Here is a 26,098-nt window from a genome sequence, read left to right on the forward strand (position 1 = left end):
TTGTCCCCGGTGCCTGCAGCATCGTGCTGTTGTCAGGCCAGCTCTCAGGTGTCAGGGTGTGAGGTGGTGGAGCCAGGAGGGGCCAGGGCTCTGCTTACCTGTCAGACATAACCTTGGAGAAGGAGGGCAAGATGCATCAGTTGTGGCATTCTCACATGTGGCTCTGCTATATTATATAACTGAGCAGTGCAGAATGCCTTCAGTCCTGCTTTCTGTCCCATGCAGTCCCTTGTGGTGTCGACATTGGAAGTGGATTCCCCCCCTCCAACCCCGTTCCTGTGTTTGTGGGTGTGGGAGGGTGAGGCTCTGTGTAGAAGGGAGTGCTTTGAAAGGCCATCCTGGAGTTCCTATAAAACCCCGTGTTTGAGGCTGTGTATATCACGTGTAGGCACATGCCTAGCTGTAATTTTGAGACAAAGTCTTTGATGTTTCCCTGTCTTTGGGAGGGAACTGGGGAGGATCCTTTAGTGTTATTCCACAGTCTTAATTGAAGGGATTGTCAAGCATTGGAACAGGCTGTCCAAGGAGGTGGTGAAGTCACCATCCCTGAAGGTGTTCAAGGAAAAACTGGACGTGACACTTATGGCTGTGGTCTGAGGTTGGACTTGATGATCTCAGAGGTGTTTTCCACCCTAAATGATTCTGTCATTTTCAGCCCTCAGCAGTGGGAGACAAATTTTTGCCTTCTTCAGCTAATGGCAACTTCATACCTTTGAAATGGTAACAGAATTCACTGTTGTCCATTGTGTCATGGTTTCTCACCATTAAGAATTACTCTTTTTGGTGTAATAAGCTCTCCATATTTTGGGGGCTTTTGAAACAGTTATTGCATTGTTGTAAAAGATCCTCTGATGCAGGGCTGCAATGAAGGATAACTTGTATGACTTAGTGGAGAGGAAATGCTTTTGTGAACAAGATAATTTAAGAACTTAGGAAGAACTAGGGTTCTTCCAATTCATGATTAATAAAATATCAAGCACCTTCACTTTTTAAAGGTTTATTCCTTTTAGCTTGAAGAAATGTTTCTTGTATGATTAATTGTAGGAATTAATTAGTTGTGGGAATTGGTGACTTCTTAGATTTGATTCATGCACATAGTGAATTGGGACATCTGTGAAGTGTGGAAATGAAAGAATCAGAATGATGGTGACAGTTTTCTTGACAGAAGTGTTAAGCATTCATTGGGAAATAAGCAGAGTCTATATTTTGTTTAGGTAGTTAATATTTTTTCATGGTAGCATAGAAGGCTATTGTGTACTGTACATCTGGGCTTCATCTTACTTTTTAGTCTCTCTGTACTTCTGGCCTTGTGAGAAGATAAACAAGATGTTTGTTTAGGATTTTTGTATAAAAATAGCCTTGTTTTAGTTAAAGCTTTCATGTGCAAAGGGTAATAATGTTAATCTGCTTGGGTTGCCTTGAAGTTTATTCTTCATTATTAAAAGACACTTAACAAGTCAAAATGAAGATTCCCTTTGGGATATTCCCCTTACCCTGCTGTCTGAATTTCACATATCATACCAACTCCTGTATGAAGATAACACAGGACAGGTAGAACTGAATTTGGAGCTCTGACTTAGCTTCAGTCGTGCTTCTTATCTTACTTGTTAGGTAGGACCTCTTTGGTGCCAATTGTTTACACATCCAACATATAATAATAAGTGTACATGAAAGACTTGCTAGAAGGGTTTCAAGTGGACAGCATCCTGGGGCATGGGTGTAGGATGGATGGGTGTGGTGGCTTGTTTTGAGCCAAAGCCTGCAATTCTTGTAGTACAAATTCTTGCTAGAGTTCACATGTGAATCTCAGACAACCCCCAGCACAACTCTGCCTTTTATGCATGATTTAGAGCACATCACTGTCATCTCTATATTCTTGAAAATGATGTTTTATGATTCTTTTTGCACAATGGATTGATTTCTTCCTCATGCCACTTGTGTTTATCCTTTCTTCTACTGCAAAGGCTACAAACTGGTTGTAGAACTGTGAGCTTGGGATTTTAGTATTCTTGCAATTGCTAAAAGTTATAAGAATTTTTGAAGACTTTTAGCTACAGGTATTCCAGTACTCTGCCTCCTGTGCATCTGATGTCTAATGTGCTTTTTGGAACAAATCCTCTGTGCCTCAGGCAGGTATCAACTGTCTTCACATGCCACAGTTCCTTAGAAATAAGGAACATCACCTAGTTAAAACATATTGCATCTACAAGGGAAACACATTTTTCTTTAAAGTACATTTTTCAGCTTTGTCACTCTCATTTTACCCTCATGTATACCAGCTTTCATCAGAATAGGAGATGAGGCAATTCTGCATCTCTAATTAGAATTTTCTCAAAGCTGACTTCAGTACAAAAACTCATCAAAGGCTTTTGATAACGCAGGAGACTGTGTTACAGGGTTTTTTTTCCATGACTTTTCTCAAGGAAATAGTTAATTTAACGTGGGACTGAGGTCTGATACCACATAAAGTTACAAAGTGATCAACTTTGTGTTTGAATTAGTTCTTCCCTCTCAGTGGAGAAAAGTTATAAAAATTATGCTACAATGAAATGGGACATGTTTTTTTATGTGTTGTAGTATTATTTTACCATTAACAAAATATTTCATGTGAAAAATATTGAGTTCTCATGATCTAGAAGTGCATAGATAATTGGTTGCAAGATTTGAAAAGGCAACTTGTAAACACTAGAGCTGACCAAAAATCTTTTATGCTTTTGGACACTATACATGACAATAGTCATACTGATACACCTAACAAGGATTATTACTTTCATCATATTTTATACCATATAATTTATATCAGATAGCCTGTGCAAAGCCTAAACTTATTTTAGATGTGTTATTTTATATAATTATGACATTTCAAATAAATTTTGCTTTCCTTTCCAAAAAGTCATCACCTAACATCTCAATTTATATCTCTGTAAGCCTGAATTTAGAAAATACCTGTGCTTAGAGGACAACAGCCTAAAAACTTGACTATGAAGTTTAATTACTCCTTTAAACAAGTAATAGCTGAAAGCCTTAAATCTACATTCAGTGTTTATCCTCAGCAAGTGACATGGAGCTGTGCAGTGCCATTGATACAGCAGAAGGATGGGATGCCATCAAGAGGGACCTCGACAAGCTGGAGAAGTGGTACCATGAGAACCTCATGAGGTTCAACAAGTCCAAGTACAAGGTGCTGCACCTGGGTCAAGGCAATCCCAGATACAAGTACAGACTGGGAGAGAAACTCATTGAGGGCAGCACAGCTGAGAAGGACTTGGAGGTTCTGGCAGACAAATGCTGGACATGAGTTGGCAATGTGGCAATGTGTCCCTGCAGTCCAGAAAACCCAACTGCACCCTGGGCTACATCCAAAGCAGCTTGAGCAGCAGGGCAAGGGACAGGATTCTTCCCCTCTACTCTGCTCTCGTGAGACCCCACCTGGAGTGCTGCTTCCAGCTCTGGAGTTCTTAGCACATGGCAAATGTGGACCTGTTGGAGCAAATTCAGAGGAAGGCAACAGAGATGATCAAAAGGATGAAGCCTGTCTCCTGTAGAGACAGTCTGAGAAAGCTGGGTTTGTTCAGCATGGAGAAGAGACAACTCCAGGGAGAGAGGTGATGCCTAAAAGATGACTTTTTACACAGATAGTGACAGAACAAGGGGTAGCAATTTTAAAGTAAAAGAGGGAAGAATAAAATTGGACATCAGGAATGCATTCTTTACTGTGAGGGTGGTGAGGCACTGTGAACAGGTTGCCCAGAGGAGCTGTGGGTGCCTCGTCTGTGGAAGTGCTCATGGCCACATTGGGTGGGACTTTGAGCAGCCTGGTCTAGGAGAAGGTGTCCCTGCCCATTCCAGGGGGCTGGAACTGCATGATCTTTCAGGTCCCTTCCAACAGAAACCATTCAATGATTCTCTGTGAAGAATTACTCATCTCGGAGTACTAGCTAATGGTAGACATAATGCACATGCAAGTTGGGGTGAGGCATCTTGCCTCTCCAGGTTTAGAGTTACAACAGAAGTATTTTAATTTCCATAACTCATATATTTTTAAAACCCCTAAGAAAACAAACACACACAAAACCCCCAAAACTCAAACCTACAGACTTCTAGAGATGAGAACAAGGGAAGAAATCTGCTCATCTATCTCCATTACTTCATTTCTATCAATGAAAGGCCTCCTGTGTTTGAAATGGTTCTTTTCTCAGTAAAGACTTGTGGTTCTTTGTAATTTGGGTTTATTTCAGACTGTGTATTTGTCTGCCAAAGTCCAAACATAGATGCCTGTGTTACTTCTCATTGTCTGACTTAGCTGTCTTGCAGTAACCATACAGATGTAATGCAAGTTTACCTAAAGGTTTTCGGAAGTATTAATGGCACTTGTTATTCCTCCCTCCACACAAATTGCTGTGGTTTAAATGTATAAATATATGTAATTGTGGAAATATAATTGTGGAAATATAATCACAAATATTATTATAATTTCTAATTATAATGTTCTCCATCAAAAGTTCTTCAAAATACTGTAAATATACTCAGCTTTTTATATTGATAGCAATGTCTGTGAGATTCTCCTCTTTGAAATATAGACTTGTTGGGCTGTTTTCCTTTTAGAGAAGAAGCTATCTTCTGTTATGTGTCATTCCTTTTGCATATTTGAGTTCTTGAAGGCTGAATTTAGTTGTAACTTCAGTATGCTCATGTGGTTTTTCCTGGGCACAGGCTGTCGTCAGCAGCTAACTTTAGCAGGTTATTGCAGGTAAAACAAGGAAAAACAGGCTGGTTTTAACATGGGTAAGAGTGGGTTTGGGTTTTTTTCTATTTTCAGCTTTATTTTTAAGCACTTTTTTACTTCCTTTCACTAGAGTGTTTGGACAGAATATATTTCCATCTGTCTTAGGTAAACCTTAAAATACTTCCAACTCCTTGATTTCGTATGCTGTCAGCTGCAGATTCTGCAGACCTTTCTGGTCTGTTCTGCCTCTCTCACCACTACCAGCACCAGCTTGAAGCAATGCCGTCCAGTAAACAACTTGTAATCCAGGGTGGGGAAGGAGGAAAGTGTAGTTACATTTACTCATGGTATAAAAACCATTAGGGTTGTGAAAGCACACATTAGAGTCTTCCAGTGCAGCTCAGCTGCCACTCTGCAAGCCACATGGTGCTTACTGTGGTACTTGCACCCTGCCATAACTCGTACTGTTATCACTGACAGATCACTGATTTCTCACACCAGTGTTGTTGATGAGCAGTGAAGCATGGAAGCTGGTAAAGCTTCAGGAATCCAAGTGATAAAGATCATGGCAGAAATACATGAGCACAGTACAAAACTTCACTGTAGAGACCCTGTTTTCTGCTTTTCAGCTCTACTTCCATTGCCTTACACTCCTGTCTCCCTTGCTGTTCTCAAGGTGTGTACGTCAGAATTGTACAACCTTGCCCATTGTGTCAGTAATGCTTTCCCATTCCCTGCTATTGCTTTCATAGTCTCTGTGCCATAAGCAGGGTGTTCAAAGTGTACATTCTGAGCCTTTCCTTGTTCATGCTCCTTGGAATCTGGAGGAAACAGTATCTGCTTGTTGCTGTTGGTTCCAAACCAGGAGTAAGGAGCTCAGGCTCTGACAATAGTAGTCTGCTGGATTTCAACTAAAGAGGGTTGGTTTTGCCTTTATTTTTTAACATCCTTTTCCTGTAGGTTCCTTTTCAACTTATTCCGCTATTTCCTTGAACTCCATACATCTTTTCTTGACATTTCATTTACCTCCATTCTTTGCTTTCAATCACTGGCTTCAAGTGTTGGAGATCATAAATGGAGACTCACAGAGACATGTTTAGCATAGGCTGCTGCTTGTCATCCACACCTCTATTGCATCACATTTTCGTGGGCTGGGCAAAATGCCTACGATGCACATCTGGCATGCTGTTCGAGGAATTCCAAGTACCAGATGAATCCCAAGGCTGGAGCTGGCTACCACAGTATCATGTTGTTACACATTTGTGGAACCAAAATTGCATTAATCTCTTTAATTCTAGTGCCAAATTGAAATTTCTTGGTTAGGCCCTTTTCCAGTGCAGCACAGTCTTGTTTTTCAGGTTTCTCCTTCCCATTAAAATGATGTTCTTTAACTTTTCTTGACTATGCGAATTTTCATGTTTGTAAATGTACATAATTTTGAATGTTCTCTGTTCATATAAGCCTTTTAGCATTGATGTTCCTGATGTAGCCATGGGTATTTGCAAATCAGCTATGCCTTAATGTATTCTTGGGCTGTTTCTATACGTTTTAGTGAAGTGAAAGCAAAGACTGAATGGGGCTCAGAGAGGTATTTGTCATTGTTTTCCTTCTTTTTGTAGCTAAAAAAACCCACAAAACCACTTTTCACCAAATACTTCAAAGCTCAAACATGCATGGGCAACATATGTGTGAAATCTGCATGTGAGTCTTTGTCTCCCCTTTGTCATCTGTTCTTTGAAACTGTACTTTTGATGTTTGGGTTCTCGTAATGCCACTAGGCTTTATTTCATCTGTTCATATTCAGCATAATTTTGATTGTATCAGAATTAGTTATAGCTTTTAAGTAAAAAGGCTTTATTTATTCTTTAATGCACCTTGCTCAGATAATTTCACCAAATGTTCAGCCAGCAAATTATTACTGTTAGTCAGAATGTAAATTAGAGGCTGACGCACTTGCCTCATCAGCTTACAAATTAAGCAGTTAATCAATTTTGGTGTGATATTCCCCCATGGGATTTGTGTTGCTGACTCACATATGCTCAATATCTTCTCCTTTCAACAACAAGCAGGAGTGCAAATGAAGCTTGCTCCCAGCTGAGCATTCTCTGGTCACGGCATTCCAAATCCATCAGTCAGTGTATCCTCCTGATAGATGTTATTGTCTTATTGCTCCTGGTTGCCTCTTTCCTGAGCAGTGCTTGAATACAAACCAGACAATTAGATATGCATACTTAAAAGCTAATAGTGAAGACAGTGCTACAGGGTTATTACGTATGTTATTGATGGGGTAAACGGAACACGGAAATTCTGCTTATGTCTAAATATTTCATACAGTATTTTTGTTAAAAAGCAGATGTGTCTGTAGGATTTTTTCAATAAATTTGTGATATTAAATGAATTTCTAAGGAACTAATTTTGCAAATTAAATCCTAAGGCAAGCTTAAGGGAGAAGAGGATAATTTGATAGATGAACAGAAACAGAAATAATTTTTGAGGTCACAGAAATGCTACTTACAATTTGGTCTGTTTACTGAGTGATTAAAATAAATAGAAGCAAGAATTTACTCCTCTGCCTTCACTCTAATATTTCTTTTTATTTCTTTTGTATTTTGGGACAGATGCCACCATTGCACCACAGTGCAAACCTCTGTCCTTTTTTTTTAAAGTAAATAGTTTTGAATTGTCTGACAAAGTTGTGCTATTTTTGATTTGCTAGGGTTTTTTTTACTAAAAAACCAATAATTTTCTTTGCCTTTGGACAAAGTTTTATGAAATTGATTGATATAAAATTAAATGGTAAGAGTCAGGCCTCAGCCATACTATATATATACTATATATTGAACCATTAAACTGCCTTTTTAGTGTTGATTGTTGACTCTGTCCTTGTATAATCCTGAACTCTGTTGACAAAATCCTGAGTGTGGCATAACCCAAGAGGGAAAGCCAAGCTTCACCCTTTCCTTGGTGATAAAAATACTATATTTCTTCTGCTGTGGTTCTAGCATTCACCAAAATGGGAGTCCAGCCAGGCCTTATCAGGCATCATATTATACATAATTGAGGTCAGGGTGTGGATTTGTTTGGGTTTGTTTTTTTTGGTTTTTTTTTTTTTTAAAAGGTCATCAGTTCGTCAAGGCTCCTGTAGGCATCCTGCCAGTTCCTTGGTATCTAGACAACGTTATGGAAGTAAATAAAGGAATCAAAGTGAGCCACTGGGGAAAGAATCATATGGTTACCACTTTGAGTAACTGTGTTGGTTTGCAGCAAGAAAGTGTTTAATCAGGTGGCTTATTCATCCTGCCCATTGTTAAAACCTCTCTGTGCCTTTTTTGCTTGCCAATTAATGTCACTTTAATTTTCATACTTGCTACTGTCTACATTAAAATCTTACTTGCAGCCATTCTCTGCAAGGTGGAGCTTTGAGCTCTTCAGTTAGTATCATGTTCGACCTCTTTCTTTTTTGTACTTCTCTTGTGCTTTAGAAATATCACCCATTTCTTAGCTTCTGAAAGTGCACAAGTCTAGCCACATGCAAAGTAATTGGCAGAATGCTGTTGTCAAATCCACCTGCTGAGTCTTAGTTCAGAAAAATAATCCTCCATTACTTTAGTCTGTGGCAGGAAGGGAAAAAGCAAGGGATAATGGATGAGTGAATTCCTGTAACTACCCAAAGAATGCAGAAGAAAAGCTACCCAAGCAATGCAGAAGAAGTGATGCAGGAAACAAGTAATACAGGGAGAAAGTGAAGTTTCTGATGTTGGTTTGAGGATGAGAAGTTAAGTTTTCCTGTGCTTGCTCTTGTAGAGTACAGCTGGATGAATATCTCTCCAGTTTCTCCATTCCCTGGTGATAAAGGTACCCCACACCATGCAGGACAAAAAAAAAAAAACCACCCAAAAACCACTTTTGACTAGAGCAGGTTGCTCAGAGCAACCAGTTATTTATTGAGAAGTGAAGGAACAGTGAGGTAGTAACAGTATTACTTTTGCTGACTCCTGAAGTTCAGCTTCAAATTGTCTTCAATTAAATAGTAGCTTCTATGTGCACAGTGACATGCACACAGTGTTTTCTGGTAACCATCAAATCTTTCTGCAGCAATTTTGAATCTGAAGTCTGAAAATGCTTACAAAAACTGTATTGTGATTTTATATTTTTTCCTCACATATTATTCCTGTTAGCAGACTTTCAGGTCTGAAAACACCTCATTTTCTTAATGAATTTAGCTAAGGGATTTCTCTTCTAATGTGTATGAAATATGAGCTGCTTTTTTTTTTCTAATAGTAGGAAGAATAATTGGAGATGCTTTTGCAAATTCTGAGATTAGCCAAAGAGAAGCAAAGGGGAGGAAGGAATGCATGGGTAAACAAGGAAGAAGAGTATGAGAAGAGCACAGAAGTTTATTTTATTTTTCTAATCTAGAAGCTGGATAATGCTTTGCTCAGTATTTTTTTTTAACTCCCCAGTGTTTTCATCTCCCCAGTGTTTTTTATCTCCAGTGTACAGGTCTTATTTTCATTGTCTTGATCACTTTGCTAGAAGTCTTGCATGGTCAGGTACATAACTGTCCATTTTACCACAGTCTAATCTCACTGAATCATGTGAAAAATTAAGTACCATGAAATGTGTGTTTTGGGTAGACTGGGTAGGTGACCCTTCCCAAACTTGAGACCTCTAGACTTGCAAAGTATCTTAAGTGAAAACCTATATGTAGAAATGTTCCGTTGATTTTGCAAATGGACATGCACTGTGTATTACAATGTTAATTATTACTTACAAATTGTAATATGCTAGGTTTATTCTTTGTGCCTTCTTGAGCAGAACGGTGTTGCAATATGCTTTTTGGGACTGCCTCAATTTATCTCCATACAAAACCAGAAATCTTATTTTTCTCTTACAACATGCTGGTCATGTTTGCCCTCTGACCTTGAAAATGCAGTGTGAAGTACAAAAACAGAGGTAAAGGAGACATTTGCTTCACCCCAGTTTGTTAATCTACCAAAAGCAATTGTGAGTTCATGTTTTATTTGAGCTACGCTGGCCTCTCCTCTTGCCATGTAGCCAGATTCCAGCCCGGGGAAGCCTTCCAGCCACAGAAGAAATTCATGTTCAAAACTCTTGAAGCAGTTCGACAATTTTAGTACTGAACAGTCAGAGAAAATTAACATGCCAAGAACTTTTCAGAATATCCTGAGCCCTTAGAGCTCCACCTTCTCCTATCCTTTCACACTCAGAGTCTTGACTATGATCTTCATTTTCTGAAAAGAGAAGGGATTATTAGGAGATAGAATTAATATTTCTACTCTGCTAACTGCAGTGTGGTTTAGAGTCTTTCGCATTCTATACATTTCCTTTTGTTCCCAGAGAGGCTGATATTTCTGCACAGCCTTCTGATGACTGATGTCACTTCAAACTCTCCAAGGTTGTACCTCCTGCATCTTCACCAAAGCCAAATGTTTCTTCAAGCTGCTTCAGGGGACACTAATCCAGACATTCAGCTTTCAAAATCTCTCTTGTTCTTGGAATCTGCCATCTTGCTTGGAGAACATACCAGAGGAATATTCTTCTCTTTGAAAAATGGAGGTGTATCATATTCTAGCCATGGGAGCCTGGACAGAAACCTGGCTGACTTGCTGCTATGTGCTTCACTTGGTCTGAGCTGAATTGCTCTCTAAGCTTTATTGATGTAACTTTAAAATGTATTTAGTCCTCATCTTCTTGATTTTAGGTGGGAATGTTGTCCAGAGTGAAGAGGTGTATGAATGTTCAGGGAATGCCAATTAAAAAAATAATTCACTTTTGACTGAATGTTGTTTCTCTATGCATAGTGTTTTTTATATGTTTGTGAATTTAGGAAGAGTATTAGAATTTTATGGGAATGCTGTCACTAATTTTTTCAGAGATGTGATGTGAGACTAGATGCATCTTTGGTCTGGCAATATATTTATGTGTTAGTTGGACAGTTTGGTTCTACTATGCTTGAAAATAGTGTTGTTATGTTCAGACAGGAAAACAAGAATAATTTAGGTAACTCTGAGGGATTTTAGTAGATGTAGCAATCAAGACTAACTCTTACCTCTTTAACTGCACTAAGGCTTCTTTTTGCAGATCTACAGGTGAAACATTACTATGTCTACATAAAATGGTATTTATCATGTTGCAGAATACTAATAATTTATAGTACTTGATTCTGTCTAGTCAAGTAGATATCCTAAACTGACCATATTTCTTTCATTTCTTTCAGTGAACAACCCTATACCTTCCAACCTGAAATCAGAAGCTAAAAAAGCAGCTAAAATACTGCGAGAATTTACAGAAATAACTTCCAGAAATGGACCAGATAAAATCATACCACGTGAGTAAAGAAAATGCTTTGATTCAGCTAAAACCTTCAGCACTCCCTGTGTTGCAGTCATGCTGTATTTACCAATTCCCTCTGTTTCCACTGACCACAACTTAGAGATGAATGAAAATTTCGGATGCTATAACTTCTTTGAATATATTTTGGAAGTAAAGGGTTTCAGTTTGCTGTATTCTTGGCAGCTGTTACTTACTAGGAGAGATCTTTTGAATGTTTACTGCTACAAGCTACCTGCTTTGGAAGGCTTCCCCCAGGATGGACAGACTGTCTTATGCTCAACCTATAAATGTATGTTCTTAAGAGAGAACCTGGCCTAGTAGCTCTAGCTCTTGAATATCTGTGTTGATTAGAATTAGCTAGATGAAAATAAGTTGAAGCAAAGAAATCAGGGTGATTTTGATACTGGTTCAGCACTCTTATTTGCTGCTGTCCTCTTCATTTTTGCAGTTGTTACTCTGTGTTTCTCCTAGTGTCTTCCTCCACCTGGTGTTGCTGGTTGTGGTTTTAAATCCTTAACTGTTATGTTCTGGAAGGTCTGCAATAAGATTTGCAGGATGATGACACATCAATATTTGCCACTGTCTAACAATACAAGCTTACTAGGCTGCTCTACGTTGATGTGATTTAAATTTGGACTCCTCCAAAAATTTGTGGAGACATGGTTGTCAGTTATTCACTGCCTGTTTCCTCTTTATCTTGCCAAGGGTACTCACACACAAAGTGTGTGGCACTAAACAAACTAATTCTATACAAGCTAATCAGGACTGGTGGAGCAGTTTGGCAGTGTATAGATTGTCACAGGCTAATGTGACCTGCAGCTGGGTTTGCAGTTCACTGTGGTGGAAGTGTCGTTATTAGTTCAACTTTTTTTGCAGTTTTCTTTCAGCTTTTGCGTCGATTATTTGACTTTTGTGTTCATATTTGTTAAATATTGAGTTTTGTTTTCCCCTTCTCTTAGAACTTCTCTTACAAGGTCTTGAATAAATGATTTTGCTGTTTCAGCTCACGTAATAGCTAAAGCCAAAGGCCTTGCAGTTTTGTCTGTTATCAAAGCTGGATTTTTGGTGACTGCTCGAGGTGGAAGTGGAATTGTATTAGCTCGTCTTCCTAATGGAAGTAAGTGGATATTTTCCTTTTGTACTTCATGAGAAGTTAATAAAAAAAGATAAAAATATATTTTTTCATTATTCTTTTTACAGCATAAAACAGGAGATGTGTGATGAGTCAGGCAAGTAGGTGACAGGTGACAGTGTTTGGTGTGAATGCTGTTTTCAAGTCTTTGTACCTTTGTTTGACCAAATGTAAATCTTTCCGTATCTTTGTGGAAAACAATGAAATATAAAAGTACATAGTATAAAATTGATTACAAAAATTGACTATATCTGATTATGAAGTATATGATAAATAATTTTTAACAAGGAATTGTTTAGGTTGTGAGTGTTTGTATTTCTTAAATCCTTTCCTGTAGGATAAAGCATTATAGTTATGATTCTATTGTAGTGGTTTTGAACATAGTTTTAAATGGAGAATTTGTTAGCGTATTTAACTGTAATGATGAAGTGAGTATTTCTTGTAATATATGGTTAAAATTCTGTAAATTTATCTTGTTTTACACAACAGCCTGGTCTGCTCCCTCTGCAATAGGAATTGCTGGTCTTGGAGGTGGATTTGAAATTGGAATTGAGGTATGGTTTTGCATTTGAAGTACTTGTTGGTAACTTTTTTTGCAAGAAATTAAAATACATTCACGAAGATCTAAATGTTAGCGAGATAGTAGAATCTACTTTCAAGTACAAAAATATTATTATGAAATCCATTTATGCAAGACAAACAAAAGAGGGGTTTTGATCCTATCAGTCAAATTGTTAGAAGACATTTAGATGAAAAAAAGTGACATGACACTAATTTCCTTATTTCCACTTCTAGCAGACTGAATTTTTCACTTACAGAGAGCTTCCTGTCAGTGTTCCCATATAAGACAATTGAAGTTAATTGAAAAAGCATCCTATACTTCATAGTGTGTTAAATGCTTTGCTAAAGGGCACAGGGACTCCTTCTGGCAAGCAACAGTGTAAAGAACTGGAGTAAAATGGACTCCACTTAATGTTACTGTATTTCACACATTTCCCACTCACACTTGTGGTTACTGATGTGACCCTTCAGTTTGAAAGCACCAAAACTGGTGATACCTCTCCTGAAGGAATATTACAGAAAAGGAGCCAGTTCCAGCCAGCAGAAATGCTTAAGTAAAGGACTCCCATCATATTCAGAGAAACCCTGGTGAGCTGAGCCCCAACAGCGTTCTGCCTCTCCTTCCCTTTTCTTCTTCCTCACAGCTCCTTCACTCTTGTATGTTTTCATCTTTTCTCTGCTCCCCACTCTAGCCTCCAGACTCATCCTTCTCTTTGTTTAGCTTTTGTTCTGCTGATTCCCAAAGGAAATCAGAGTAACAATATGCTGCCAACAAGTTCTCTTGCAATAGGCATTCTGCTCTTCAGAAGAATCCATGTATGGATGATCTGGGTGATCCATGGCAGCCCCCAGTAGATCTACAGCTAGCCAGCTATCCCTGTCCTGGCAGCCAGTCAGCCAGGACTCACATACTGAGCAATAGATCAATATTTTATTCTCTCCTCATTGTTCACTGTGTCATCTCAGGCATTATTGCATGCACTTCTTAAAGGATGATGTGAATACAAAATCATTAATTTTTATGAGGAATTTTCATTGGTTTTCATGACTACAGGATCTGAATGCATTAAAAAGTGTTCAGTTTGAGCCCCAGAGTTTGTTTCGTTGTGGGCTTTGTTTGTTTTTTTTAAGCCTCTTTCCTTTTAAGCCTCTTCATGTGTTTTGATTAATCTATGAAAATTTTCTGTTAATCATCCCCACCTGATAATTTAGATAATGTAGACATTTCCTATTGATACTGAATCAAAAAATTCCAATACAGAAGCTGTTTGTGAGAGGGGTTTTTCTCTGAGTAATACTGTGCCCTTCATTTGAAATTTTAGTCAGCTTACAAAATGGTGTTTCCTCACTGACATTATTATAACACAATCTTTTTCATTTCTTCTAGAAAATATGTTACTCATGAGTGACTTAGGAGCCTACAGTCCCATTTCAGCATCCTTCTAGTCCTATATAAAGTTAGATGTTTTAGAAACTAGGTGAAATTTATTCCTGCAGGAGAGATTATATTTGATTTTATAGTTGTAGTCATACTTATGGATGTTTTTAAAAAACAAGACAGAGATCACACTTCGGAAGTCACAGTGACTTGGTACTTCAAATTAAGGACCAGCTTTAAATTTTATAAATGTTTTCCTTGAAGGCTTTCTCACTATGGATTAGTTTATCTTGAACAATGGATTCATCCTCTTAATGGGTAAGAGGAGGAAGCAGTATCCTGACAGATGTTCTCCCTCCATCCCTGGATGATCCACAAACTGCCCCTGTAGCCATCTTTTGTTTGGGATGGGTTGGAGGGCTAATAACAAAGACCTCTCTTATGCTGTATGTAATACTTCTAGGCCAGCCTTGTTTTGCAAATAATCTGGTATTTCCTCTTGTATTCCCTGCTGTCACTGTTTGGAATTTGGGGTAAGTTGAAAGTTTTTTTCTTGAACTTGGCTTTCAGTCAAGTCTATCAGATGAAAAATTAGGTGCAGTAGTCCTTGGGTATATTGCTACCTCTTCAATTATTAGGTTTAATAGATTCTTGAAGCAACTGACTACATCTCATATTCAAGTCTTAAAAAGTTAATTACTAATTCATATACACACACACAGATATATAAAACTCCTGTCATGAAAAAAAAGTTTTATCAATTGCACCTGTATCCTTTTTGCTTTTTATTCTTTGGACAGGAATTTTTGTTAAGTAAGTTCTGTCTTGCCTTTATTAGTTTAATTATTGAAAGATCAAAATTATTCACATCTGAAAATGTGCCTTCATAATTGCATAAGCCATGGAAAATAAGAAATTGTCAATTAGGAATTTTGAATTAACATAGAGTTTCTCTTATAGCTTTTGTTTCTCACATACTGAACATACCACCGCTTTGAAAAAATCAATCCAATTTGATTTAAAAAGTAGTTGAAAGAATTTTTCATTCAAAATACCTTGCAGAAAAAGAATCAACTGTGTCATGGAAGCTGTTTGAAAATAATCCTTTACAAGAAAGGAAGATCATCTCCTGTGCTGTTCCTTCTTCCTAAAAAGTGTAGTACTTTTACTTGATATTTTATAGGTCTCAGACTTAGTGATAATACTGAATCATGAAAGAGCAGTAGAAGCTTTTGCCAAAGGAGGAAATCTTACACTTGGAGGAAATCTTACTGTGGCAATTGGACCTCTGGGGAGGTGGGTAATATGTTTTCCTAATAGTCATATATGGAAGATAATTTTTAAAAGCTACATTAATGTGGCATTTTTTTAATATGTTGCAGAACAGCCTGGGCAACATGTGTGCTGACTGGGCCATATTGTACTTGACAATCACCTTTTTTTTTTCTTTTTTTCTTCTTTCCTGATTAAGTAATTTATTGTGGAAGAAAAGTGTTCTGAGGTTTGTTCTCCTTTTGCAGGAGACTGTTTGGCTAGGCTCAATGAAGAGCACAGGTGCTTCTGTGCCTGATAGAACTATGACTTTTAGTAACATATGGGTCTGTGCTTTCTGTCACCACACATCTGCCCAACAGTAAACAAAAATTACACCAAACAATTGCTTTTAAATCTTTAAGGGGTTAAGCCTGTTTACTTTGCAGGATGAGGTGAAATAATCACTGAATAATTTTACTTGGAAATGAGTCTTGTAAAACTGCCACTCCAACCTCCTGCTCAAACCAAGGTCTGTTATGATTTCAGATCAGGTTGCTCAGTCCTTTTTTCCAGTTGAAAATCCCCAATGAGGGAGACTGCTTGGTTCTCTGGGCAACCTGCTCTTCTGTTCAGCTCTCCTGCCTTACATCCAGTCAAAGTATTTCTTTATTCTGTTTATGTCAATAGTATTTTATTCTTCCTCCATATGCTGCTTTTAAGAGCCTGGCTTCATACTCTTGATTACCTCTCCCTAGATATTTGAAGCCTACTGTTAGGCTTGCCCCAAGTCTTCTCCAGGCTAACCAAGCCCAGCTACCTCAGACACTGCTTATGGAATATGTGCCCCTTTATGGCTACCCTTTTTATGATTATGAAGTTTTTACTGCTGGTTTTTAGTCTTTTCTAACAAAATAGAAGGATGATACTTATTGCACAGAAGAGAGAGAGAGCTCTGTGGATCAGGGAAGGGCAGTGAATATCATCTACCCTACAGAGCTATTTCACTGTCCTGCAACATCTCTGTGTCCAAGCTGGGACATAGGTGTCAGGGTGGGAAGACAAGCAAACAGGTGAAAAACTGTATCCTCACATTAGAAGAGCAATAAAATCCTTCATTTTATTTTTACCCTATTTTCTGTCTGAAAATAGGGTAAAAATAAAATGAAAGATTAAAAGAAAAAGACAATTGCTGTTCATGCTAGAAAACTGTATCGAAGAATATCCACCAAAACCTTTTCTTTCCAGAAACTTGGAAGGCGATGTTGCCCTGAGAAGCTCTGCTGCTGTCTACACGTACTGCAAATCTCGAGGGCTGTTTGCAGGCGTATCTCTGGAAGGAACCTGCTTAATTGAAAGGAAAGAAACAAATCGCAAGTAAGTTCTCTTAATATCTAAAAGGTTCAGTGAAAGCAGAGTGACAGAATTAACTAGGACACATTCACTTTGGAAAAAGTGGTTTTTGTGAAAACATACTATGTTAGTTTAGAATTTCTTGAGGGACAAGGGTTTCTTCAATTTAGACATCTTGCAATGGGTATTGAGATGATGCTAAATGTTTAGGGATCATGTATCTGTGGCAAGTTGACCTTAGTTAGCTAGCCACCACATGCCAGCCCAGTTGCTTTGTCATTCCCCCTCCTCAACAGAATGAGAGGAGAAAAAGCATGATGATGAACTCATAAGTTGAGATAAAGGCAGTGAGATAACTTACCAATTGCTATTTCAGTCAAAAAAACTCCAACCTCATCAAGGGGAAATTAGTTTATTTTATTTTAAGTAAATAAGAGAATGGGATAATGAGAAATTAGAACAAATCTCGAAAGCAACACCTTTCCCCCACACACCTTCCATCTTACTGGGCCCCACTTCAATCACAGTTTCTCTAACTCCTCTTCCCAAGTGGTGCAGGAAAATGGGGGCTGTGGTCAGTTTTCAAAATTTACAGCTTTGATATAGTTCTGTCATTTCTCAGCATATGATCAATAGGAAAAATCCAGGGCTAGGGATGGACAATAGGGAGCATCTACACAAAATGAATTTATCTAGAAGTTGAAACAGAATAATAATCAAATACCTGTAATCTTTATTTTTTTGTGTCAGGTTTTATGGGCAGGACATTCGTGCTAGTGCCATCCTACTTGGTGACGTGCCTTTCCCTGCTCAGGCAGATGATCTTTATGAAACTCTAGCATCCTTCACCGAAGTGTATGAAAATGAAGAGCAAAAAAATAATCCAGGAAAATCTGTAAGGGAACAAAGAAGGGTTTGTGTGCTTCTTTTTCACATAGGCTTTTCCTGTTCCTAAGCTGTTCCTAGTCAGTATCAATGCTGATCTTCATGTGTAATTTTCAACTTCTCTGTTGGATGACTGAAGGCATAGCGCTTATCAGTTACTGTATGTGGAACATTTGTTCAAGTATTTCCCTGCTAGGCTCTTGGGAGCAAGAGTGTTGCTGGGTTTGCTTTGCATCTTTCAGAATAACAAAATCCTTGTTTTGTAATTGTGCATTATCAAATCTGAGGTGATGATTAGGAATGTTTGATCAAGTATTTTTAGTCAAGTTAATTGCAAATTGGATACTCTTAGTTTTCCTACTTTTTCTGTCTTCCATTCAAACAATCACATTTATAATGTAATACTGAGACTGTAAAAGATATTTTCTTACAGATGTTGATGTTACTGATAGACAAGCATTTACTTTCAGCTTTGTTAACCCCATGGTGATTTACTTCAGTGTCATGTGTGTATCACTAGTGTTTAGTATGCTTTTTGAGTTCTTACAAGTTCAGTGGAGAAAGAGTAATTTTAAATTTTTTTTTCAGTGTAACTTGATGTACTTCTAGGCTCTGAAGTCACAATCTCTGTCTGGATATGATGCTATGTTTTTAAAAAAATTTTATACTTTAGGTAAATGAACGACCTGCTAGACCATCAACCAGACCAGAGCCACCTAAACCCACTGTTAGACCTACACCACCAGGTGAAAATTTTTGATAATGGCTAATTATTCTCTTCATAAAATTAGAGCATTAAAGCTAATTAATACTATGCAGTCATTATAGCAGCTGCCTCTATAAAAATGTTTTTTAAATACTCTTCCTTGGACAAACACTGAATGCATGTTGATGTAGTGCCATGACTGATAAGGACTAAAGGATTTATTTTTTTGTTTTATATTAACAAACCTTTTCTCTCTGAAAGATTTGCTATATAAACAGTATTTTTATAGTTGCAGAATCATGTAGTGATTCAAAGGAAATATTCATAGATACAGGATACATAGGAGTCTCACAGTACAATGAAACTTCTTAGTAAAAATAACAGTCCTAGAAACTGCTGGTCCAAGTTCTATAAACTTCTTTTTTCTGGAAACTGTAGTTTCCCTTTAGGTTGTCATTATCTTTTAATCATTAGAGTAGAGCAGAAGAGGCAGAATTTTGGCTCTTTAACAGTTTGTCTTAACAAAGTGCTTTCATTCAAAGTGAAGCTTTACTGTGCGCCTTCTCTTGTTAACGTAATTCTCTGGTTAAGGATGGGAGGCAAAGTCTGTATTTCTTCCTTCTGCACTGGTTCCTAGCTAACTGCAATCATTTAATAGCTATTGAACTCTATCAGAATAGCAGTATACAAAATATAACAATATATGTTAGCATGTCATATAAGTCGCTACTTTATTTTCTCTTTCAGCTAAAAAGAACACAAACAAACTTTATCCTGAACTTCCCAATGATTATGCATCTGGGGGTAAGTACTAAGCTTACACTTATTTTATTAATACAGCGTAGAATCTGAGAAGTCCTAAAAGTACTTTGAAGGATATGCAAAAATATCTGGCCATTGATATTTTTCTTTATTGTCCATATATTATAAAGAGATTCAGGTCTTGTATGATCTCCTGAAAATATTTCATAAACATTAATCTTATTCCCTGGCTTTACATTCTAACAATGATGTTCTTTTTCTGAGCAGCACAAGTTCTTTTGGTTTATTCTCTAAGCTTGAAAAATGCACTTGGAGTAGTAAAATTGTTTTATGTTACCACCTAATTGAAATGAAAAAGGAAGCTGATATAACAAGCTTCTGTCCAAGTCCTTATGCAATGTACTATAATTGCTATTTTAATTTTAAAAGTGCTTCCACAGATGATACCTGATTATGCTGGCATAAACACCAATTTACATGGCTTCTTCAGGCTTTTGTACTGAAATAACTCTCTGTTACACTAAAGATATTACTATTGATGCTCTTATGTTTAAAGAACTTTCAGCTCTTACCAGGAGAATCTTACTGTGCAGTAGTTGCATTCCATATTACATATATATATATATATATATATATAATATGAATATGTACTTATATTTTCATGTATTGCATCCTCACTTGAAAATAAAATTAAGCAAAATACCTCTTTTTTACTTCTGCAAGTAGAGCTAAAATTGAGTTTGATAATAGATCACAATGAAAAGTCTATTTCAGGCAAAGTGTAATTAGAGCTTTTCACTAAAAATTAAGATAAATTATGTGTCTTTGTCTTTACATTCTTTTTCATATCTTCTCTTTATATATGTTCTTGATATGTGTGTCTATAGAAAGGGCCAAGATAGCAGTATCTTAAGCTGAACTGTCAATGTGACTTCTGCAGATTAGAGACTTACCAAGAATCAAGATTTGTTATTGTGTTATAGGACTTCTACAAGGAAAAGAAGGATGACTCTAGTGGTCTGTACACAATAGCTGTCATGCAAGAGAGGAAAACTGGTCTTCTGGCCATTAAAACTAAGCTTTCCCAGTCTTACCAAAGCCCTGGCCAACTGAGAACAGGTTTCTAAAGCTTGCACCCATTTGCTATATTGAAGGGAGTGTTCTTCTATTCAGTTGCAAGCAACAAGGTAAAAATATTCCAGAGCCATCTGTTGAATGGCTTGCAAGATTCTTTGAAGTCAAGATATAGACTCAGTCTGCTACTGGGGATTTCTAGCAGTTTCTGGGAATATACAAGTTTTTCTTTAGGAATACAGGGGGTGGGGGCAGTAGGATCTTGTTTAAATGATGGCATAGTATATTTGGCTTTCTGTTGCAGATTACATTTCCATAGGTAACAGTTCAAATGCTTTCTGGATCCACAGAAATACTCTGTGCTTCTAAAGGCTGAACTTTTTTCCTTCTCACAGAGGGCAATTAAGGTTGAAGTCAAGAATCACGGTCCCTTTCACAAAGAGTGTATTAATGCTGGGGGATGAAATAGAAAGAGCCATAAGGCCATATCTCCTGTCAATGATCTGTTTCTGCCTATTTATAGTCCAAATTATTTCAACAGAGCTGCCTAGCAGCTATAGGACATGCATGTCAATCTTTCTTGCAGGAGTAGTTGCTGCAGCAGATCTTCTTCTACAGTGATCTGTAAAAGACATATTCAAAATTTTTTGTGTCATCCTAGTTTTAAAAATAAATATAGATAGGCAATAGAAGAGTGAATTAATCTTATTTTTAGGAAGCTATGTGTTAGGTATAATGGCTGGGGTGGAGGTAGGTTTTGATGTTCAGCAACAAGCTTAAGTGGGTTGCAAGTAATAAGGATTTGCCTTTGGTTGGGGAAGGGGCAACTTGGCATTGTGTTACCAGCATTTGGTTTTGCAGCAGTTATACAAGTAGTAGAAAGGTTGAAACATTAACTCTTCTTATTAGGTGAAAGAAGAGCTAGACTTGTGGATGAAACATTTTTAATTATTTTCTGTGTACTTGAATTATATAGATAAGTAATGTAATATAACCTTTTTCAAATGCAAGAAAACGATAAATGAAAAACATTATTTTCCTAACTGATAATGTGATACTTGAACTCAGTTGCAAGAAGATTGTTTTCATGTAACTGAATAATGCTTAAGGTAATGCATTTCATTTTGTAAAATGAGCTTCAGTAGTGTTTTAAATGTTTCCAGAAACCTGGGGATACCACACGTTTTATTTAGATGCAGTTAAAAATTGCACAGACCTTTTACAAGTCTAAGAAATAAAACCCCAAAACAACCACAACAAAAAACCACAACAAACTAGCAGCTGCTACAGTTATTGTGATTCAGTGAACTATGAATTTTCTACACTGGTAGACATTTTTCTGAAGACTCACTAAATAAAGAAATTTGATTTGCTTATGAGCATGAAAGTTCATGCCTTCTCCTTTGCTAGAATTAGGCATTTGCATTTCATTTTTCTACTTGTCCCCTCTTTATTGTAAAGTCTACTAAAAGGGCTTACTGGCCCTTCCAAGATTTATTACCACAACATAGCTTTCTTTTTCTGGGTGGATGATTCTTTGGACTTCTTTACCACATCTGTAATACAAACAACCCATAATTCTTTAGTGACTACTTGGACATTGTAGACTCGGGAGTTTATTTGATTAGAACCAATTTTTAGATACATTAGGTTCATAGTTTGTCACACTGGAATATCTAATCCTAGATATTAAATTTTCATTAGTGTTTTGATTTGTAGTTTTTTCTCCTTGGGATTCTGCCATGGAGCAGCAAATAACCAAAAATATAGCTAAATGATTACTTCCTGCATACCCTCCTAACAGTGTGCTGAATAATATACAATTCTGAAAATGTTACAGTGATGTGGTTTCCCAGCTGAACTGGTAGGAGCAGGAGCAGTGATCTGCTAGTAAAAGTTGGTCCTGGGTTGAGGTGAATGTTGTTGAGAACTGAATCAATAACAGGCAGTTTGTTCAAATCAGAAGTCAGATATTTTTTGCTTTTTCCTCAGCTCAGTTTATCAGAAAAGGACTGTTTCACATGTTTGGTAAAGAATCACTTGAAATTGCCAAGGTGCTGAAACAATCACTTGAGACAGGAGTGGGGATGAAAATGGAAGAAATTCCTTCCTTCCAAGCAGTGTGCTTTCACTATTCTTCACAATTATCAAATCTCACTATGGGTTTAAATTCTAACAATACTGTAAGACAACATACTCATACTGAACGCAAAAGCAGTTCTTTTGATAACAATATAAGTATTTTATGATAATTTGGAGAAAGTAATGATGCTGTCTGCATTTTTTAAGGGGTCATGTGATGTGCTCAGGAAACCCATAGGAACTTGTGGATGTGAAGCTTGAATATTTAAGGATTTTTTTTTTAGATTGCTTTCAGAAACACTGTCTTTCTTACTTTCCAGAATTACTAAACTAAATATTTTAAAATTTTATTTTGAGAAAAATATTTGCCTTCTTCTTTGGATTTTTGAATGCAGTAAATTATCTGCAGCCATTGAACTTTTTAACTATTGTGCATAAAATCAACACACTCCAACCTGATTACCGTAAAACTAAAAAAAAACCCCAAAATTTGAATTCTGACTCGTTTTTTTTTTCAGCAGAAACCTTTCACTTTAAAATAAAATAAAATATTAACAGATTGTTATTGTCCCAATAGGCATATATTTATATTCTTGCATATGAAAGAAGTGCTATATGAAACCTACTGATGAGGATATGGAGGCAGATGAGAAAATTGTCACTGTTTTTAAGAAGCTAAAAAAACCCCCTTCTTCCTTCAATGATGATTTGAGTGATTTGTCAACCTCATTATTAAAAATTCATGTCTTCCTACATGAATTTGTCTGCAGCTTTTAGACAATATTTGTTGTGGCTTTCTTCACTATATTAAAGAGCCCTTTGCTGCACAGAGGAGCTTTTATTTTTGTTCCCTTCTTGTTCTCTTTGAGACACTTGTGCTGTAATCAAATCACTTTTTGGTCTTCCTTCATCTTTCTTTTGATTGCCAAACAGATTGATGACTTTGTCAAAAGTCATTTTCTCTTTCCTCTCAAATTTTAAGTAATAATACAAATAGCAAATTCTGAGCTGTGAGCTCACTGATATCAATAAGATTTGGGCTCCTAAAAGCTCTGATGAATTTGCGCTAAACTCCAGTCCTTAAATTTTCTATTATTTATTTATTTATTTATTTAAACCTTCTTGAGTGTTCCTTATCTATGTTTAAAACAATTGAAGCAAAATCAACCCTTTTTGATTAGGTGGTACCGTGAGGTGGCAAATTCAGTTTGTGTTAACTGAATGCATCAGAGCTGCTGCTTTTCATGGTTACAGTTCTCCAGGAATCAGGCCTGGCCCACTTCTCTGTAATTTCAGAGATGATCTCAGTGCTTCTTTTGGTAATCTATGAACACCAGATGGTTCAGTAGATCTGTGAAAATCTGCTTCCCAAGAGAATTCCAAGACAGATTTTCATGCCTCCTGAAGTGTATTTTGTCAAGGAAAATTAAGGGATCTGTATGTGAATTTGCCTTTGTTAGTACATTATGGATTTTTTTGTGGCCAGTTACAAATGTTTTAACTAAGCCAAGAGAATGATATGGACTAAGAATTCATAGACCTCTTCTGAGTTAAAATGCTTTAATTTTTTTTTTTTTGCTTGTGATTTCACCTCCTGTTTCACTTTTTTTACCTTCATACCTGTTCTGCAGTTCAGTTTACATCTAACTAGTTATCTTGTTATTTTGAAAGGTACTACTCTCTAGGATAATATTGATCAAACTTGGAAAAGAAAATATAAGCTGGAACATGGACACCATGCTAGCAGTCTCTGCATTAATTAGTACCTCTGCTTATGTGTGGTGCTGAGCTTTTTTAACACAGTATAATGAAAAAATGGAATTTTTACTTAGAACTGCTGAAAGAGAGCATCACTCATGTTCTTGCAACTTTAAAATAGGCTTGCTTTGGTAAATATGTATTGAGGCAATCACTTTATTTTTTTATATATGTATTTCTCAACTTAGGTTTAACAAAACCAGTACTATTTTGGAACAACTCAGATTTAACTGGAAATCTAACATGCAACTATTTGTATACACTGTGCAGTTCCATGTTTACATATGCCCACTGACAAAAAAATTTGACAGCTGTGCTACAAGAGAAATGTAAGTGTGCCCAAATCTCCTCTTGATGAGTGACTTTTGACTTGGGCATTTTTATTTCAATTAAGACTAAGCACCACAGCAGGAAAGTAAAAATATTTCATGAGTTTTCATACAAATAAAATCAGCTATCTCTGTGGTCTCAGACTAATTTTTTCTCAGAGTAATACCCGAATTTTTGCTTTTCCTTTGTTGTTAGAAAGCAAAGTCAAGTCTGCCTTCCTAGGATATTGTCAATATTTCATTATGTGCTTCTTTCTGTCTGTTTTGGATCAAGATGATTCAAAATGGTTTCATCATTCTGAAGTTTCCTTTGCCAACTTTAACTGTAGTAAAATTTAATCAAAAACTTTTAACATTTAATTAAGATTATAAATTTTTTTTTGTATCTGATATCTGCATAGACCTGGAATGGAGAAGGAGTCCAGAACCTCTTGTTTTTAAGGATGGAGGAAAACTCTCTGGTTCACAGTGATGGGAAAAAATGCATTTTGCTTTTGAACTGGAAATTAAATCATCCATGAGAACACAATAAAATCAGATGTGTACATACTCCTTTAAGTGTTGTAGATATGTGCTGTGTATCTGAAACTGGAAAAAAACTCACTTTTTATTCTTCAGTTTATGAATTACTCCTTTTCCAAGAAAGGAAGAGATTTGCTGAAGGATCAAGTAGAACTATAGTAAGGAAGAACCCTCATTAAGCTGTGCAGTAATCTGTTCCTTCAATACTATAATTTGATGAGAAACTCTTAGCAGATTATAAACTATAAAATCAATAAGCTCAGTGTGACAAATAGACAAATCTATTTGTTTTAGAAAAATTTTACAAAGTGAGACATATAATGTTTCTGCCATAATCCTTCATAACATTGTCTACTAATTTGCTAAACTGAAGTATGGGTGCTTTTGTTTTGTTTTAAGAGTTTTAGCTGAGCTTGGTCTATTTTTGTGTTTTTCATGGCAAGACTTGTGACATGTTTATATTTAGTTACTAAAAAAATAAAACATCCATCTGGTGGTCCCCCACAGTATTAATTTTCTTGCTATTATGAGCTCTTTCTTAATACTAACGAAACCCAGGAAATCCCAGGAAATTATTTTTGAGACTATTTTTATCCCTGATTCACTTTTACTAGGATTGTACTATTACTATCATGACTGTGATAAGTCAGATAATCAAGCTGCTTATGGCTTATATTGTGGCAAGCTGAGAGGAAAATATGCAGCATGCAGGCCTTCACTGGTCATACTGAAACAAATAACTTGATGTGTATAATCTGCTAACTCAAAATACAACAAGGCACAGAGAGATTGAGGTCAGACATGCTAGAATGAAATTGGGGTCTTTCTGATGTGTGTGTGTGCATGCATGGGCAGAGCACTTATTGTGCTAAGTATGAACCAGCTACTCTGGCATGGGTAACAATATTTCTTCCTGGCATTTTTTTAATAAAAATTGTGAAATTAGAGCTAAAGCACAGAAAAAGTTCAGTGCAATCTATGCATATTTTTAAGTGTAAAGCACCACTAAGGTGATAATTCTGATTCACAGAATTAAAACATGAAATTGTTCACAGGAGCATATAAATGTTAAATAGAGTAGATTGAAGTCTTTTCTAAAGGCATTGTAGCACAGATTAATGCTTTAGCATCTGGAATACATGCTTTAAATGTTGTTTCAAAGCTGTGTACTACTTTAGATAGTATTTTCTTCTGTGTTTTCCAAGCAGTAAGACTAAAGCAA

At 36.7% G+C, this 26,098-nt stretch overlaps 1 protein-coding gene across 2 annotated transcripts in view; it reads left to right on the forward strand.

Annotated features, from left to right (window-relative positions):
• SH3YL1 (SH3 and SYLF domain containing 1) overlaps positions 1 to 26,098 on the forward strand; it is a 44,279-nt gene that overhangs the window by 1,101 nt on the left and 17,080 nt on the right. The window contains exons 2-9 of one of the 2 annotated variants that reach the window (XM_066547274.1): positions 10,968 to 11,078; positions 12,087 to 12,200; positions 12,705 to 12,769; positions 15,338 to 15,450; positions 16,654 to 16,782; positions 17,509 to 17,671; positions 18,317 to 18,389; positions 19,097 to 19,153. In XM_066547274.1, coding sequence (XP_066403371.1) covers positions 10,968 to 11,078; positions 12,087 to 12,200; positions 12,705 to 12,769; positions 15,338 to 15,450; positions 16,654 to 16,782; positions 17,509 to 17,671; positions 18,317 to 18,389; positions 19,097 to 19,153 — 825 coding nt within the window. The remainder of the gene's footprint in view (positions 1 to 10,967; positions 11,079 to 12,086; positions 12,201 to 12,704; positions 12,770 to 15,337; positions 15,451 to 16,653; positions 16,783 to 17,508; positions 17,672 to 18,316; positions 18,390 to 19,096; positions 19,154 to 26,098) is intronic. The other variant, XM_066547275.1, reaches the window with a different exon arrangement.

This window comes from Molothrus aeneus, chromosome 3 (genome assembly GCF_037042795.1).
Source record: "Molothrus aeneus isolate 106 chromosome 3, BPBGC_Maene_1.0, whole genome shotgun sequence".
NCBI classification, from domain to species: domain Eukaryota; kingdom Metazoa; phylum Chordata; class Aves; order Passeriformes; family Icteridae; genus Molothrus; species Molothrus aeneus.